We start from the raw sequence: 12,222 nt of genomic DNA, 5'->3' as shown, positions 1-12,222 counted from the left end.
ATAGAACCAATGTCCTACCGACTCGGAAGAATAACCGTACTTAGGTTAAAGGTGAGCATGGTGAAGGTCATGAAAAGGTTTAAGCAAGTGTTGAGAGAGCAGAGAAGGAAACTGTCTTATCTGTTATCTGATTTCTGCTAGTGTGGTGTGTGCTGGGAGCTTCACAGAGGCTGCCCAACCTGACTTCCCACCCCTCCTGTACAGGCATTTTCACTCCCCAGGAGGACAGGGAGTCATGCTGGACTTTTGAGTTGGGTTACATAGATACCTGTATAAATAATAGATGTGAGGTGAAGTTTCTGTGCAAGCTCAGCTCTGCCACGCTTCTGTTGACCTACCTCAGTTCTTGCCTTGATACACACATGCATACGTACCTGTGTGCTTGCCTGTGTAAGGGAGTTAAGAAACAGCTTGGTTCCAAATCTTGAAATAAGCACACTCTCCAGGTTGTGACTTCCTCTTCTCATCGCCAGGAGTCTCAGCTGGAGGGAGGTGGCCCATGAGTGTCCAGTGCATGCCATGTTCCCACACATGACTGATCTTTCTCATCTGTGGTCATTGCTCTGGGCCTGACCCCCACCTCCCGAGAAAAATCAGGAAGAGCCATAAAAACTAGAAGAACCACATAATTTAGTGGTAGGCACCCGGGGCTATGTTCTTGGTCTGCCTTTTAACCCTGTGTGATCTTCTGGCAGTATCTGACCTTGCCACCTCAGTTTTTTTCTTAGAAAAAATGGAGAGAATTACTCAGCTGCTATTGTATGACTGTGGAAAGCAACTAAGTGATGTTACTTTGGAAACTGACAGGCACATTGAACAAATGGGATTATGACAAAAAAATAGCATTAAAAAGGCAACTACTGAGGATGACAAGAATGGGGGGGGGGGGGGCTATGAACTTCTTCCTAACAGAAATGAATCCAATCAGAATGAAAATGTATGCTCCTGGCAACCACATGGTATTATCACTCACAGTCTACTCAGTGCCTATAGTCAACTGTAAGAGTATCTGTAGAGAAACTTCTGTGTATCCTCAGAGGTCCCCCACACACACACTTCTAGCCCTAATCAACACAAAGAACAGGGACAGAGAAATGGCTAAGGAGGCACTTGTCTCAGTTCAGACTCTGACCTGGTTGGACAAATCACTTCTGAGTACTCACCCTAAGGCTCCATCTGTTACATGAGTAGGTTAGACTCCATTTCTGCACAACGTCTACTGTCCTGATTTGAACATTCCTTAAAACTTTTTGGATCCTTCCTTGTTTCCCAAAATAAAAGACAGAACATGACTCATGCACATGGCACACATAGAGTTAGTTATACGTTCCTAAGAATCAGAAGCAGAGGGTTAGAGGAGCGAAGTCATGAAGGAGGGAAGCCGTGGATTCTCATTTGGAGACACCATCTTGGCCTTGAACAAGAGAACACTAACTCTGTCAACAACAACAACAACAACAACAACAACAACAAATATGCTAGGTTTTGTGTCAAAGAAGCCTATTACTGAATTTTCCCCAAGCCATCATGGAATCAGACTGCTCAATTTTATACTTAATTTCCAAGTAAAACAAAATATTGAAGAACCTGGAAATACCTTCCATGTTTTTATAATTTCTATTTCCTTTTCCTATTCTCTCACCACATCTTTTTGTTTCTTTCTTGTTTTAATTACTAGAAAATATTTTGAGTGTTTTATGAAACTTTAGTTTCTTTTTATGTGAAGAATCCCTTTCTCTTAATAAGTTATGAGTAATTGCACCTGTAAATCAGAGTATCTCCACCCTGGCATTGTTAACATGTTGAGCGGGATAATTCTTTGCAGGTGTCCTGTATGGGATGTTCAGATTGTCTCTTCCCTTTATCCCCTGTACTTAGTTGTTCTTTAACCTTCCATGATGGGTTGCTATTGGAGAATCTACAAGATTCTTCGGTATTCCTTACACTTCTTGTTTTGGAGACCAAAGATTGTGAGTTCTGTGTCCTAGCTGTTACAACTACCTTAGGGACTTAGGACTTTCTCTGCTATCACCTTGTGGCCCTATGTAGTTACTGCAAGTGGTAAAGTCGACTGAAAACAGCTCTTTGACCCTTCCTTTTTCCAGTTCTGGAGTTTGCAACTGGAGGAGGCCATTTCTTACAAACATTGTTGAGTTGGATTATAAGCTGTTTCTTTACCAGGGATGTGGTCTAAGTTGTCAGATAAGACACAGGGCACCTCTTTTAATTTGACTTTTAGATGAATAATGGGTAAGTTGTTACTGTAGACATGTCCCCAAATATTGCATAGATATATTTATAGAATTGAAGGGAGAAGTTGTGCATGGATATGATCAAAATACATTGTATAAATCCATGACATTTTCAAAGAATGCAAAAAATAGTATTGAAATAGTTGTGTAACTGAAGTTCAATTTTAATTGAGCATCGTGTAACTGTACTCTACATCTGGTAGTCTTTGGTCTTTCACAGGTCTGCTAGGATAGCAGCAGACAAAAGGAGAAGGATTACATAGGGAATTGAGGCTTGTGGGGAACCTTTGCCAGCTTCAGAGACATGTCATGAACAAAAAGAAATTCTGTGATTCCCAAGAATAGAGGAAGAAACATATTCTATTTACAACACAAACTGCAAGATGTTATAATAAAAATAAGACCAAAGGAAAGAGTGAAAAATGTTCTGGGAATAGTGATGTTGGTGATGGTGTGTGTGTGTGTGTGTGTATGTGTGTGTGTGTGTGTGTGTGTGTGTGCGCGCGCGCGCGCGCGCGCGCGTGTGTGTTGGAGGAAGTTGTGTTTCCCCTACATTCTAGTTCTAAAACATCTATGTAAGAGAGCTTTGGGCTAATGGCTGGAGTCATTGTGGTGGAGAAGGATCTAGAAAACTTGTTTTTCAGCAGTATTTTCAAACTAAACACTAATTTTCACTTAGGCTATATGTTTATTGAAGGTTGGCTTGGTGGGGGTAATAGATAGAGACAATAAGAGGGGCAGTAAAGCCACCGTGGCATCACTACTGATTCATCCATTCTACAGCTATCATAGTGAGCAGCCACAGCACAGTAGGGAATTTTGCTGGGCACAGAAGTGCAGAATGCACAATGAACAATCACTGGTTGGGGGAGTGGATTCAGGAAGAAGCAGCCTTGTGGGCACAGGCCCAAGAAGAACGGTGTGCTCTGTGGGGCTGAGGCGTGTGGTGAGACTGAAAGGCCAGGTGTAAGGAGTGAGGGGGAGGATCAGAGAATGGAAAAATGGTTACATAAAGACCGTGAAGGACCTCTGTGTTCCTTATCCTTGGGCATTGAAAGACCCGTCGGCCTTCTGTAAGCTGTGACTACATTGCCATTTAGAAAGACTGTCTTGACAGCATTAAAAAGGATGGACTAGGGGTAAGTAGGGTACAGGGAAACAAAGAGAATGTCTTGTTAATCCTGGACCAGAGTGCAAAGATGTGAATTAATGAGCTTTTGCAGCAACAAAGGAGAAAGAACTAAATGGAGACAGAGTCTTAGATGATTGATTGAACCTGGTTGCTGCCCATGGGCCTATGTGGGAGCTGGGGTTATGGTTGTGCGAGATAGAAGTCACTTTCTTCTCTTTATCATTTTCCTAACCCCAGCTTTGCAGTAAGCTTCTTGCCACTGCCAGCTCATTCAGGATGAGAACTCTTGTCCAGATACCTTTGTATGCCATGTAATGAGATATCTATGGATAAATGTGATAATTTTATTTATATAGAAAGACCAAATTGCTCCAAGCTGAAGGAAAAATTCAATAAAAACAGAACCATGTTTCTTAGTTGGAGTAAGACTAGAGAGGTGATTTGCAGAGCCAGGGAATACAATTTTTTCTAAATGCATAAAAATCAGTTAATAAATAGGGAAATACTAGGGACTTGGAGTTGTGATGAGGACTCTGAATTCAAAATTGGGTACACTCAAGAAGAAATGGAAGGGGGAAATGAGAACATTCAGACCCACGTGAAATTCAGTAAATGAATTCTCTAAATTAGATTCTCTATTTCCCCCTCATCTGTCATTGTTGGCCACCATTTATATCTTCACAGGTACTAATAGTGGAAATAAAGTAGCACCTAAGGCCCTATAGACAGGGTGTGAGGATGATGGATGACTTTACTTCCTAAGCTTTAAAAAGTGCTCTTTAGAGAATGGGATTCCAATGCTTGCCTTGGATTTATTACTTTAGCATTTTCACATGCATGGCCCACACTCAATGACTCCTGGCTTGAGTGATGTTCCCAGAACTTTCATTTGCACAAGAATCCATTGGGACTCTTCCTAAACTTCAGACCTGGACATTTCATGTCAAAGGGTAATTAGAGTTGAAATTTATTATTAATTTGCATGAGATGCTGATCATCTATAGGATTCCTGATTTAAGAAGGAAAATTGCAGAAGTTAAGATGTGAGGAGAGAGAGGTAAAATGAATGACCACTGCCTGGAGCCAGGCTTTCTCACAAGGGCTGTTGCTGTTTTTAGATTGAGTCCTGAAGATACTGCCAGGAAGAGGAGGAAAGTGGAGGAATCAAATGTTCCACATTGAAGGTCAAATAGCAAGGCATCTTGTAATAGAAGAAAACCCACTAGTCTCTGCATGTTGACTTCCTCCACAAATATGAGGGAGGAACTCTTTATACCTTCAGTACATAGAAAACAAGGCTTATCATGCAGGGCAATCTCAGGACACCGCTGAGTCCAGAATAGGACCATCCAGGCATGAACAGATCATGGGGTGAGTGTATGCCTGAACAAAAATCCTCCTTTCTTTGTCGATAGGCACAGATGGTTTATATACATGCGTGGGCACACACCACACACACACACACACCACACACACACACATACACGTAAAGGCCTGGGGGTTTTCGTCCCACTACCAGGGAATAGGAAACCAGTCAGGCCATTCTCTTACACAGGCTAAATGTTGGACGTCAGTTTAGGAGAACTAAGCAACAGGGCGAAGAGAGTTGGTGACCTTTGCACTGTAGTGGACCCATCTGCCATCCATGCTGTAGAGACACATATCTGAGTGAAGCCTTCATAACTGGCACCACAACTGGGCATGTTTACTGTTACCACTTTCTTGTCCCATTTCCTGGTAGGATCTGGGAGTCACCTCTTCTTCTAGCTGCCAAAGAAAATGATGTCCAGGCTCTGAGCAAGTTACTCAAGTTTGAAGGATGTGAGGTGCACCAGAGAGGTACGGAGCAGAGTCCTAGCAATGGCTTGTGGGTCAGTCCCCGACCTCACAGGCCTCCCCAAGAGATCACAAGACCTAGAGTCTGCTTTTTCTCCATTGACTGCCCCAAAGACATTATATGCCTTTTTCCCCTCCTCTAAATGCCAGGAGCCATGGGGGAAACTGCACTGCACATAGCAGCCCTCTATGACAACCTGGAGGCTGCCATGGTGCTGATGGAGGCTGCCCCAGAGCTGGTCTTTGAGCCCATGACCTCTGAGCTATATGAAGGTGAGGCCCTAAGATGGATGGTCTAGCAATCTTAGATAGATAATTCGGGGAACCAGAGAAGTTATCTGAAGATTCCTAATCTTTATTATTATTCCACAAGTTGTCCTTTTTCTAAGTACTGATGACAAGTCATTACATCTGGTCCCTAATCTTCCAGAGACCCAGGGAAGGGGCAGAGTTGGATGGAGGGAACAAAAGAATCTACTGGGAACCTTTAACACCCATTGTTAACACCCTTTAACACACCATTTAACGTCCATCCAAGATGGCCACACAAAGGAAACTATGGGGACATGTGAGAGAGATTCCTTCAGGGTCCTGGGAACAGATATGTGACCTCCAGCTCTCTCTGGGCCAGGTCAGACTCCATTGCACATCGCAGTCATGAACCAGAATGTGAATCTGGTCTGTGCCCTGCTTGCCAGAGGGGCCAGTGTCTCCGCCAGAGCTACAGGCTCCGCCTTCCACCGCAGTCCCCACAACCTCATCTACTATGGTGAGTTCCAGGGCCAGGCTCAGAGGTGGAAAGTGAAGCAATGGAGTAGGGGAGCTAAGGAGGACGCTTTAGGTCCTTCTGGGAGGCCGGGAGGGCGGTGCTTCTAAGACTTAGAGTCAGAGGCCAATTCCCTCCATTACTCTCTGGACTGTCCATTCCTGAGGTTTCTGCTGCGCAAGTTATCCCAAGCCATAAGCTGAGATAGGGGAGGAGGAGGCAGTTGTAGGCTTGGAGGCCAACTATCCCTCTCCTCTTCTGATCATGCTGTCTCTTTGTCACATATCTCTTTGTGTCCACAGGAGAGCACCCTTTGTCCTTTGCTGCCTGTGTGGGCAGCGAGGAGATTGTTAGGCTGCTCATTGAACATGGAGCTGACATCCGGGCCCAGGACTCCCTGGGTAAGAGTGGGGATGAGAGAAAGTACTGGATGCTGTGTGTGTGTGTGTGTGTGTGTGTGTGTGTGAGAGAGAGAGAGAGAGAGAGAGAGAGAGAGAGAGAGAGAGAGAGAGAGAGAACACTGGGATGGGGAGTGAGTCATCAGGGAACCTGATGGCAACCTCTGTCTTCCCCAGGAAACACAGTACTGCACATACTCATCTTGCAGCCCAACAAAACCTTTGCCTGCCAGATGTACAACCTGTTACTGTCCTATGATGGGGGAGACCACCTGAAGTCCCTGGAACTTGTGCCCAACAACCAAGGACTCACCCCCTTCAAGCTGGCTGGGGTGGAAGGCAACACTGTGGTGAGATCCACGCCCTAAGGTGTTTTTAATGACCTCCATTTTACATTGCTAGGAACAAAGAGAACTCAATCCACCTATAGGGCTTAGGTCCCGTTCTCAGCTCTAATTCCGATCTGCATCAACCTATGTCCTTCATGTCACTGGTCCATTTTTTTCTCTTTGCCTGTTTCCTCTGACTGAAGTACTGGGAATTCATGTAGTCTAGACCTCATCCTGAGATTTTTTGCAATGCCCAAGTCCACTTGTCCTTCCCCGAAGAGTGACCTGCAAATTTCCCCATATCTCCAGGTTCTGGAATGAGTCTTGAGGCAGGATAAATCTAGGATCCTGTGGGACACGAGTTCTTTTGTCTTCCAAAGGCTGTGGTCTACAAGAAGGCCAACACCTTTTGCAGTCTTTCTCTCCTGGGCTGTGCCGCTCCCTTCGGCTCGGGATCATGACCATCTCCACTCCCTTCCAGATGTTCCAACACCTGATGCAGAAGCGGAAGCACATCCAGTGGACCTACGGGCCATTGACGTCCACTCTTTATGACCTCACTGAGATCGACTCTTCAGGGAATGATCAATCCCTGCTGGAACTTATTGTTACTACCAAGAAGCGTGAGGTAGAGAGTCTTCCCAAATCAGGCCCTGGTGAGGGGTGGCGGGGTCTTGGAGATACCATTCTACTCCTTCTGGTGCAGGCCCGCCAGATTCTGGACCAGACGCCTGTGAAGGAGCTGGTGAGCCTCAAGTGGAAGAGGTACGGGCGGCCCTACTTCTGCATGCTGGGTGCCATCTACGTGCTGTACATCATCTGCTTTACCATGTGCTGTGTCTACCGCCCCCTCAAGCCCAGGATCACTAACCGCACCAATCCCCGGGACAACACCCTCCTGCAGCAGAAACTCCTTCAGGTGACTCCCTGGTAGGGACAGAAAGTACGTTAGGAATTGTCTCTTCACAGTGATGTCCCACTTTCCTGACTCCACACCAGGATTTCACTTCTCGCCTAGATCTCTGAGAAGTGGGGCACAAATACAACCCCACACACAGAAACACGCATACATTCTTACCCTAGGAGCAGAGTTAGAGACTAGCTGAATCTGGTGGTCTAGAAAGATTCTGAAAGAGCAAGTGGCCTTGGGAACTGATATACAGGACAGAGACAGGCAATTTACCAATATCTTTCCTCCCTAGGAGGCCTATGTGACCCCCAAGGATGACCTACGGCTGGTGGGGGAGCTGGTGAGCATCATTGGGGCTGTGATCATCCTGCTGGTGGAGGTAAGGTGTGGATAGGATCCTGGTGGAGGCTGTCTGCCCCAGGGCCCAGCCCGCAGTCTGGTCTTCAAGAGCCTTTATGTCTCCCTGACTTCTTTCCAGATTCCCGACATCTTCAGATTGGGGGTCACTCGATTCTTTGGGCATACCATCCTTGGGGGGCCATTCCATGTCATCATGTGAGTGTCTTCTTCATCCCACTCCCTTCCTTCATCTCACTAGGACTTTTACTGGCCTCCTTTCCCTTAGCTCTGAGTTCCCTCTGTGATGTGTAACCGCAGGGTACTGAGTATGTTGGGGCTGAATCTGATGGGATGGGGTCTGTCACAGCTGTACTCTTGTTTATAGGTCCCCAGGATAAACCTGAGGTGTTTTTTTTTTCTCATTTTCCCCCTTTTTTCCCACTCAGGATCACTTATGCCTTCATGGTGCTGGTGACCATGGTGATGCGGCTCACCAATACAGATGGGGAGGTGGTGCCTATGTCCTTTGCTCTGGTGTTGGGTTGGTGCAATGTTATGTACTTTGCCAGAGGATTCCAAATGCTGGGTCCCTTCACCATCATGATCCAGAAGGTCAGTGCCTCCCCCATGCTTACTAATAAAGATCCCTAGACCAAGGTTAAGCAAACACTTTTCTAGAGGACTGGATAGTACATATTTTAGGTGTTATGAACCCTACATAGTTCTTGTCATATGTTCCTCTAATTTTTTTTTTAAATAAAATCCTCTTACGAGCTTAAAGATCATCCTTAGCTTAATATCCTCACCAAGACAGGGCAAGTAGATTTAGCCAGCATGTTGTAGTTCACCAACTCATCTTGCTGCATGGAGCCATCAGACTTTGGGGGTTAGATTTGCTGGTGTCAGATTGGTAAGTGCTCTGAAAGTGTGGTGTTCTCTGCCTCCTCCTCTCCACAGATGATTTTTGGTGACTTGATGCGGTTTTGCTGGCTGATGGCTGTGGTGATCTTGGGATTTGCTTCAGGTAAATCATGGATCCAGGATGGAAGCTGTGGGAGGAAATGGCTGGGGTGGGGGAGTTTAGAGGGTACAGAATTCTTCAGGCGGAACTTGGAGGGAGGTCAGACATTAGAGGAGGCCATGAAATGTCTAAAGATAAGATGTTGCTCAGAAGTGAGTGACAGTAGTGTTAGGGGCAGAAGATTAGGAGCATAAGCTTTATAGAAAACAGTGGAGCATAATAACTTAAAATGTATCCTTTGTGAGTTGATCAAGGACAACAACAATAGTATGCTTAGGTGGACAGAGGAAAGCCCAGAGGGCCTCAACCCTACACAGAGAACTACAGGCAACTGAGGAATGCTGAGAGGAAGACAGTCTTCCTCAAGGAAGAACATATCAATTTGTTACCCAGCACCTGAAAACATATAACAAGTAATGGGAAATATATCAACAGTTAATGAAAAAGAGGCCATGAATATGATAAAGAGCAAGAAGGGACATATGAGAGGGCTTGGAAGGAGTAAAGAGAAGGGGGGGAATAATACAATTTTATTTTAATCTCAAAAATAAATAATTTAAGATGTATTGTTTTGAGTTGAGACAGCAATATGAGATGAAGGGAATGGGATGGAAACAGATATCAAATAGCTAATGGTGGGCTAATCACGATACAGTTGCCATGGTAACTCTCACCCCTTGGGTGGAGCAGCCTTCTATATCATCTTCCAGACAGAGGACCCTGATGAGCTGGGCCATTTCTATGACTACCCCATGGCACTGTTCAGCACTTTTGAACTCTTCCTCACCATCATCGATGGTCCTGCCAACTATGACGTGGATCTGCCCTTCATGTACAGCATCACCTATGCCGCCTTTGCCATCATCGCCACACTACTCATGCTCAACCTCCTCATTGCCATGATGGGGGACACTCATTGGAGAGTTGCCCATGAACGGGATGAGCTCTGGAGGGCACAGGTGAGCCCTCTAGTGGCTAGGAGGGTTACTGCATATCTCTCCTTCGTGCTCAGGAACTGGCTATGCTCAGATAGAAGCAGCCACTTGTATTCATGTATATTTGGATAGGTTTTTTTCACAAGTTATAAAATAATGCAACATTCCATAGGGAATTTAATTAGCAACCAAGAGCACTTCTGGAAACTTGGGGAAGAATTCCATGTATTTTCTCAACAATTAAATCCTTAGTCTTTTCTAGAAATAAAGTGAACAAATGGCTAAAACTATATTTGGTAAGTTTTGCTCCCAAGTCAGAATGGAAGTATCTAGTCTTCCTGAAAACAGTGAAGCCTGCAAGATTTGACCCAGAAAAATTGGAAGTGTTATAAATAATGACATTTAAAAAAAAAAAAAACCCTTTCTTTAGCAGCAGAAGCTATCTTCAGTCGGATCCTATTATGATGGGCATAAAGGACAATGTGATGAATCAAGTCCCCACTTAAAAATATACCTGGAAAAGAATTTTTCTCAACAAGAATAATTTAAGTAAAATAAAAATGGAACTATAAAATCCTAGAAAGCACTTAACTGTGATGTGTGGAAATGGAGTAAAACCTAACCCGGCTAAGAAGGGTTTGCTGGGAGAAATATTTTGAGAGTATGTTGACATCAGGTTTCCAAGCAGAATGTTTATATTTTCAAATCACGTTATGTATGCAGGTTCAAAGCATTCTGAGACCTGTGAAACTCCTCTTTGTCTTCCACACTCTTGCCTATACCTGTGGTCAAGGTCTCTCTTGAAGGGAAACTCTTACAGGCCACCCACACCTCACCTGTATTTGTCATGGCTTTCAAGTCATAGGATAAAGAATTGTGAGGCTCAAGTCTCATCCACTCTCTCACACAGAAGGGGCTCTACTAAGTTCTTGCCACATCTTGGTTTGGGGTTTTGGTTCCATTTTAGAGCGTCATAACCCCCAGAGTTTGTTACTAAATTGTCTTCCTTCTGCCTGGTCTCCTTTCTTCTCCCTTCCCTTCTCAGCTCTACCTGACCTCTCTGACTTCCCTTTCTGTCCCTAAATACAGGTTGTAGCCACCACTGTGATGCTGGAGCGGAAGCTGCCTCGCTGCCTGTGGCCTCGCTCTGGGATCTGTGGGCGCGAGTATGGACTTGGGGACCGCTGGTTCCTGCGGTAAGTGATGTGGTCCATTAGTGGCATTCCCTCAGCAGTCACTTTGCATGGTGTCTTCTTGTTTCTAGAAGCTATACGGAGGTCTGTATGCTTCCTAGACCCCATGCTTAATTGTCACAAGTGTGGCTGCTGAGGACGGGACTCCATTTTGAGCTTGGGCTCCTAAGATTCCTCAGCGCCTACCGCTTCCCGAGGGCTAGTGGCTGAGGGGCTGGTGCTCCGTGTCCACAACGTGGCTGCACAGAACCTCCAACAATGGCGGGGCTGAATGAGAAGTTTTGATCTTAGGTCTTCTTTTCTGCTCCACGTTCTCTGAATCCCTCCTCCCACCCCCTCCAGGGTGGAAGACCGGCAAGATCTCAACAAGCAACGCATCCGCCGCTATGCACGGGCCTTCCAGCAACGCGACCGCCTCTGCTCAGAGGACTTGGAAAAAGACTCAGGAGAAAAACTGGAGATGGCACGTTCCTTTGGTGCCTACCTGACTTTTCCCACACCCTCAGTGTCTCGAAGCACCTCCCAGAGCAGCATCAACTGGGAAAGGCTTCGACGGGGGACTCTAAGGAGGGACCTTCGAGGGATAGTCAACCGGGGCCTAGAAGATGGGGAGGGCTGGGAGTACCAGATCTGAAGGTTGGCTCTCACCAAGCGTCAAAACAGAATGAAAGAAAACCAGCTGAAAAGTAGAAGTTATCCCCCAAGTTCAAGGGGGTAGGGGGAGGACCATGCTAAGGAATGCACACTGGGAATAAATGTTCCAGGTCTCCACAACTCCTTCAGCTTGGGCCAAAGGGAAGAAGACTCTCTGGTCCTTGCCTTAACCCAGCATCCCTTGTTCTCTCATGGAAGCTCCACTGCATACCAGAGCACTTTAAAGACAGGTTTGCCATCTGGGGCACCTGTCTCCACCCAGGTCTTGTAAGTGGGAGGGGACAAAGCTCTTCCCAGAGTGCTCCAGACAACTGATGGAGAAGACTGAGCTTGTGGGAAGGTGTGTGATGGAGAGATACAGGCACCAGTCGTGGGGTGGGGAAGCTGGGATAAGCCTTGCCACCTTCCAATAAAGTCATTTCCTGATCCCCACCCAGCTCCCTTTATGTTTCAGTGA

The 12,222-nt window shown here is 45.7% G+C and overlaps 1 protein-coding gene across 2 annotated transcripts in view; it reads left to right on the top strand.

Annotated features, from left to right (window-relative positions):
- Trpv6 (transient receptor potential cation channel subfamily V member 6) overlaps positions 1 to 12,191 on the top strand; it is a 14,571-nt gene extending 2,380 nt beyond the window's left edge. Inside the window, exons 2-16 of one of the 2 annotated variants that reach the window (XM_059257644.1) lie at positions 4,503 to 4,755; positions 5,126 to 5,223; positions 5,371 to 5,493; positions 5,852 to 5,989; positions 6,289 to 6,387; positions 6,562 to 6,734; positions 7,195 to 7,341; positions 7,420 to 7,632; positions 7,916 to 8,002; positions 8,102 to 8,178; positions 8,409 to 8,574; positions 8,920 to 8,986; positions 9,674 to 9,942; positions 11,008 to 11,114; positions 11,454 to 12,191. In XM_059257644.1, the coding sequence (XP_059113627.1) occupies positions 4,751 to 4,755; positions 5,126 to 5,223; positions 5,371 to 5,493; positions 5,852 to 5,989; positions 6,289 to 6,387; positions 6,562 to 6,734; positions 7,195 to 7,341; positions 7,420 to 7,632; positions 7,916 to 8,002; positions 8,102 to 8,178; positions 8,409 to 8,574; positions 8,920 to 8,986; positions 9,674 to 9,942; positions 11,008 to 11,114; positions 11,454 to 11,745 (2,061 nt within the window). In that variant the 5' untranslated portion in view covers positions 4,503 to 4,750 and the 3' untranslated portion in view covers positions 11,746 to 12,191. The remainder of the gene's footprint in view (positions 1 to 4,502; positions 4,756 to 5,125; positions 5,224 to 5,370; positions 5,494 to 5,851; positions 5,990 to 6,288; positions 6,388 to 6,561; positions 6,735 to 7,194; positions 7,342 to 7,419; positions 7,633 to 7,915; positions 8,003 to 8,101; positions 8,179 to 8,408; positions 8,575 to 8,919; positions 8,987 to 9,673; positions 9,943 to 11,007; positions 11,115 to 11,453) is intronic. The other variant, XM_059257645.1, reaches the window with a different exon arrangement.
- Positions 12,192 to 12,222: the final 31 nt, after the last annotated feature.

Source organism: Peromyscus eremicus, chromosome 3 (genome assembly GCF_949786415.1).
Source record: "Peromyscus eremicus chromosome 3, PerEre_H2_v1, whole genome shotgun sequence".
NCBI lineage: Eukaryota > Metazoa > Chordata > Mammalia > Rodentia > Cricetidae > Peromyscus > Peromyscus eremicus.
This window is presented reverse-complemented; position numbering and strand designations above follow the sequence as displayed.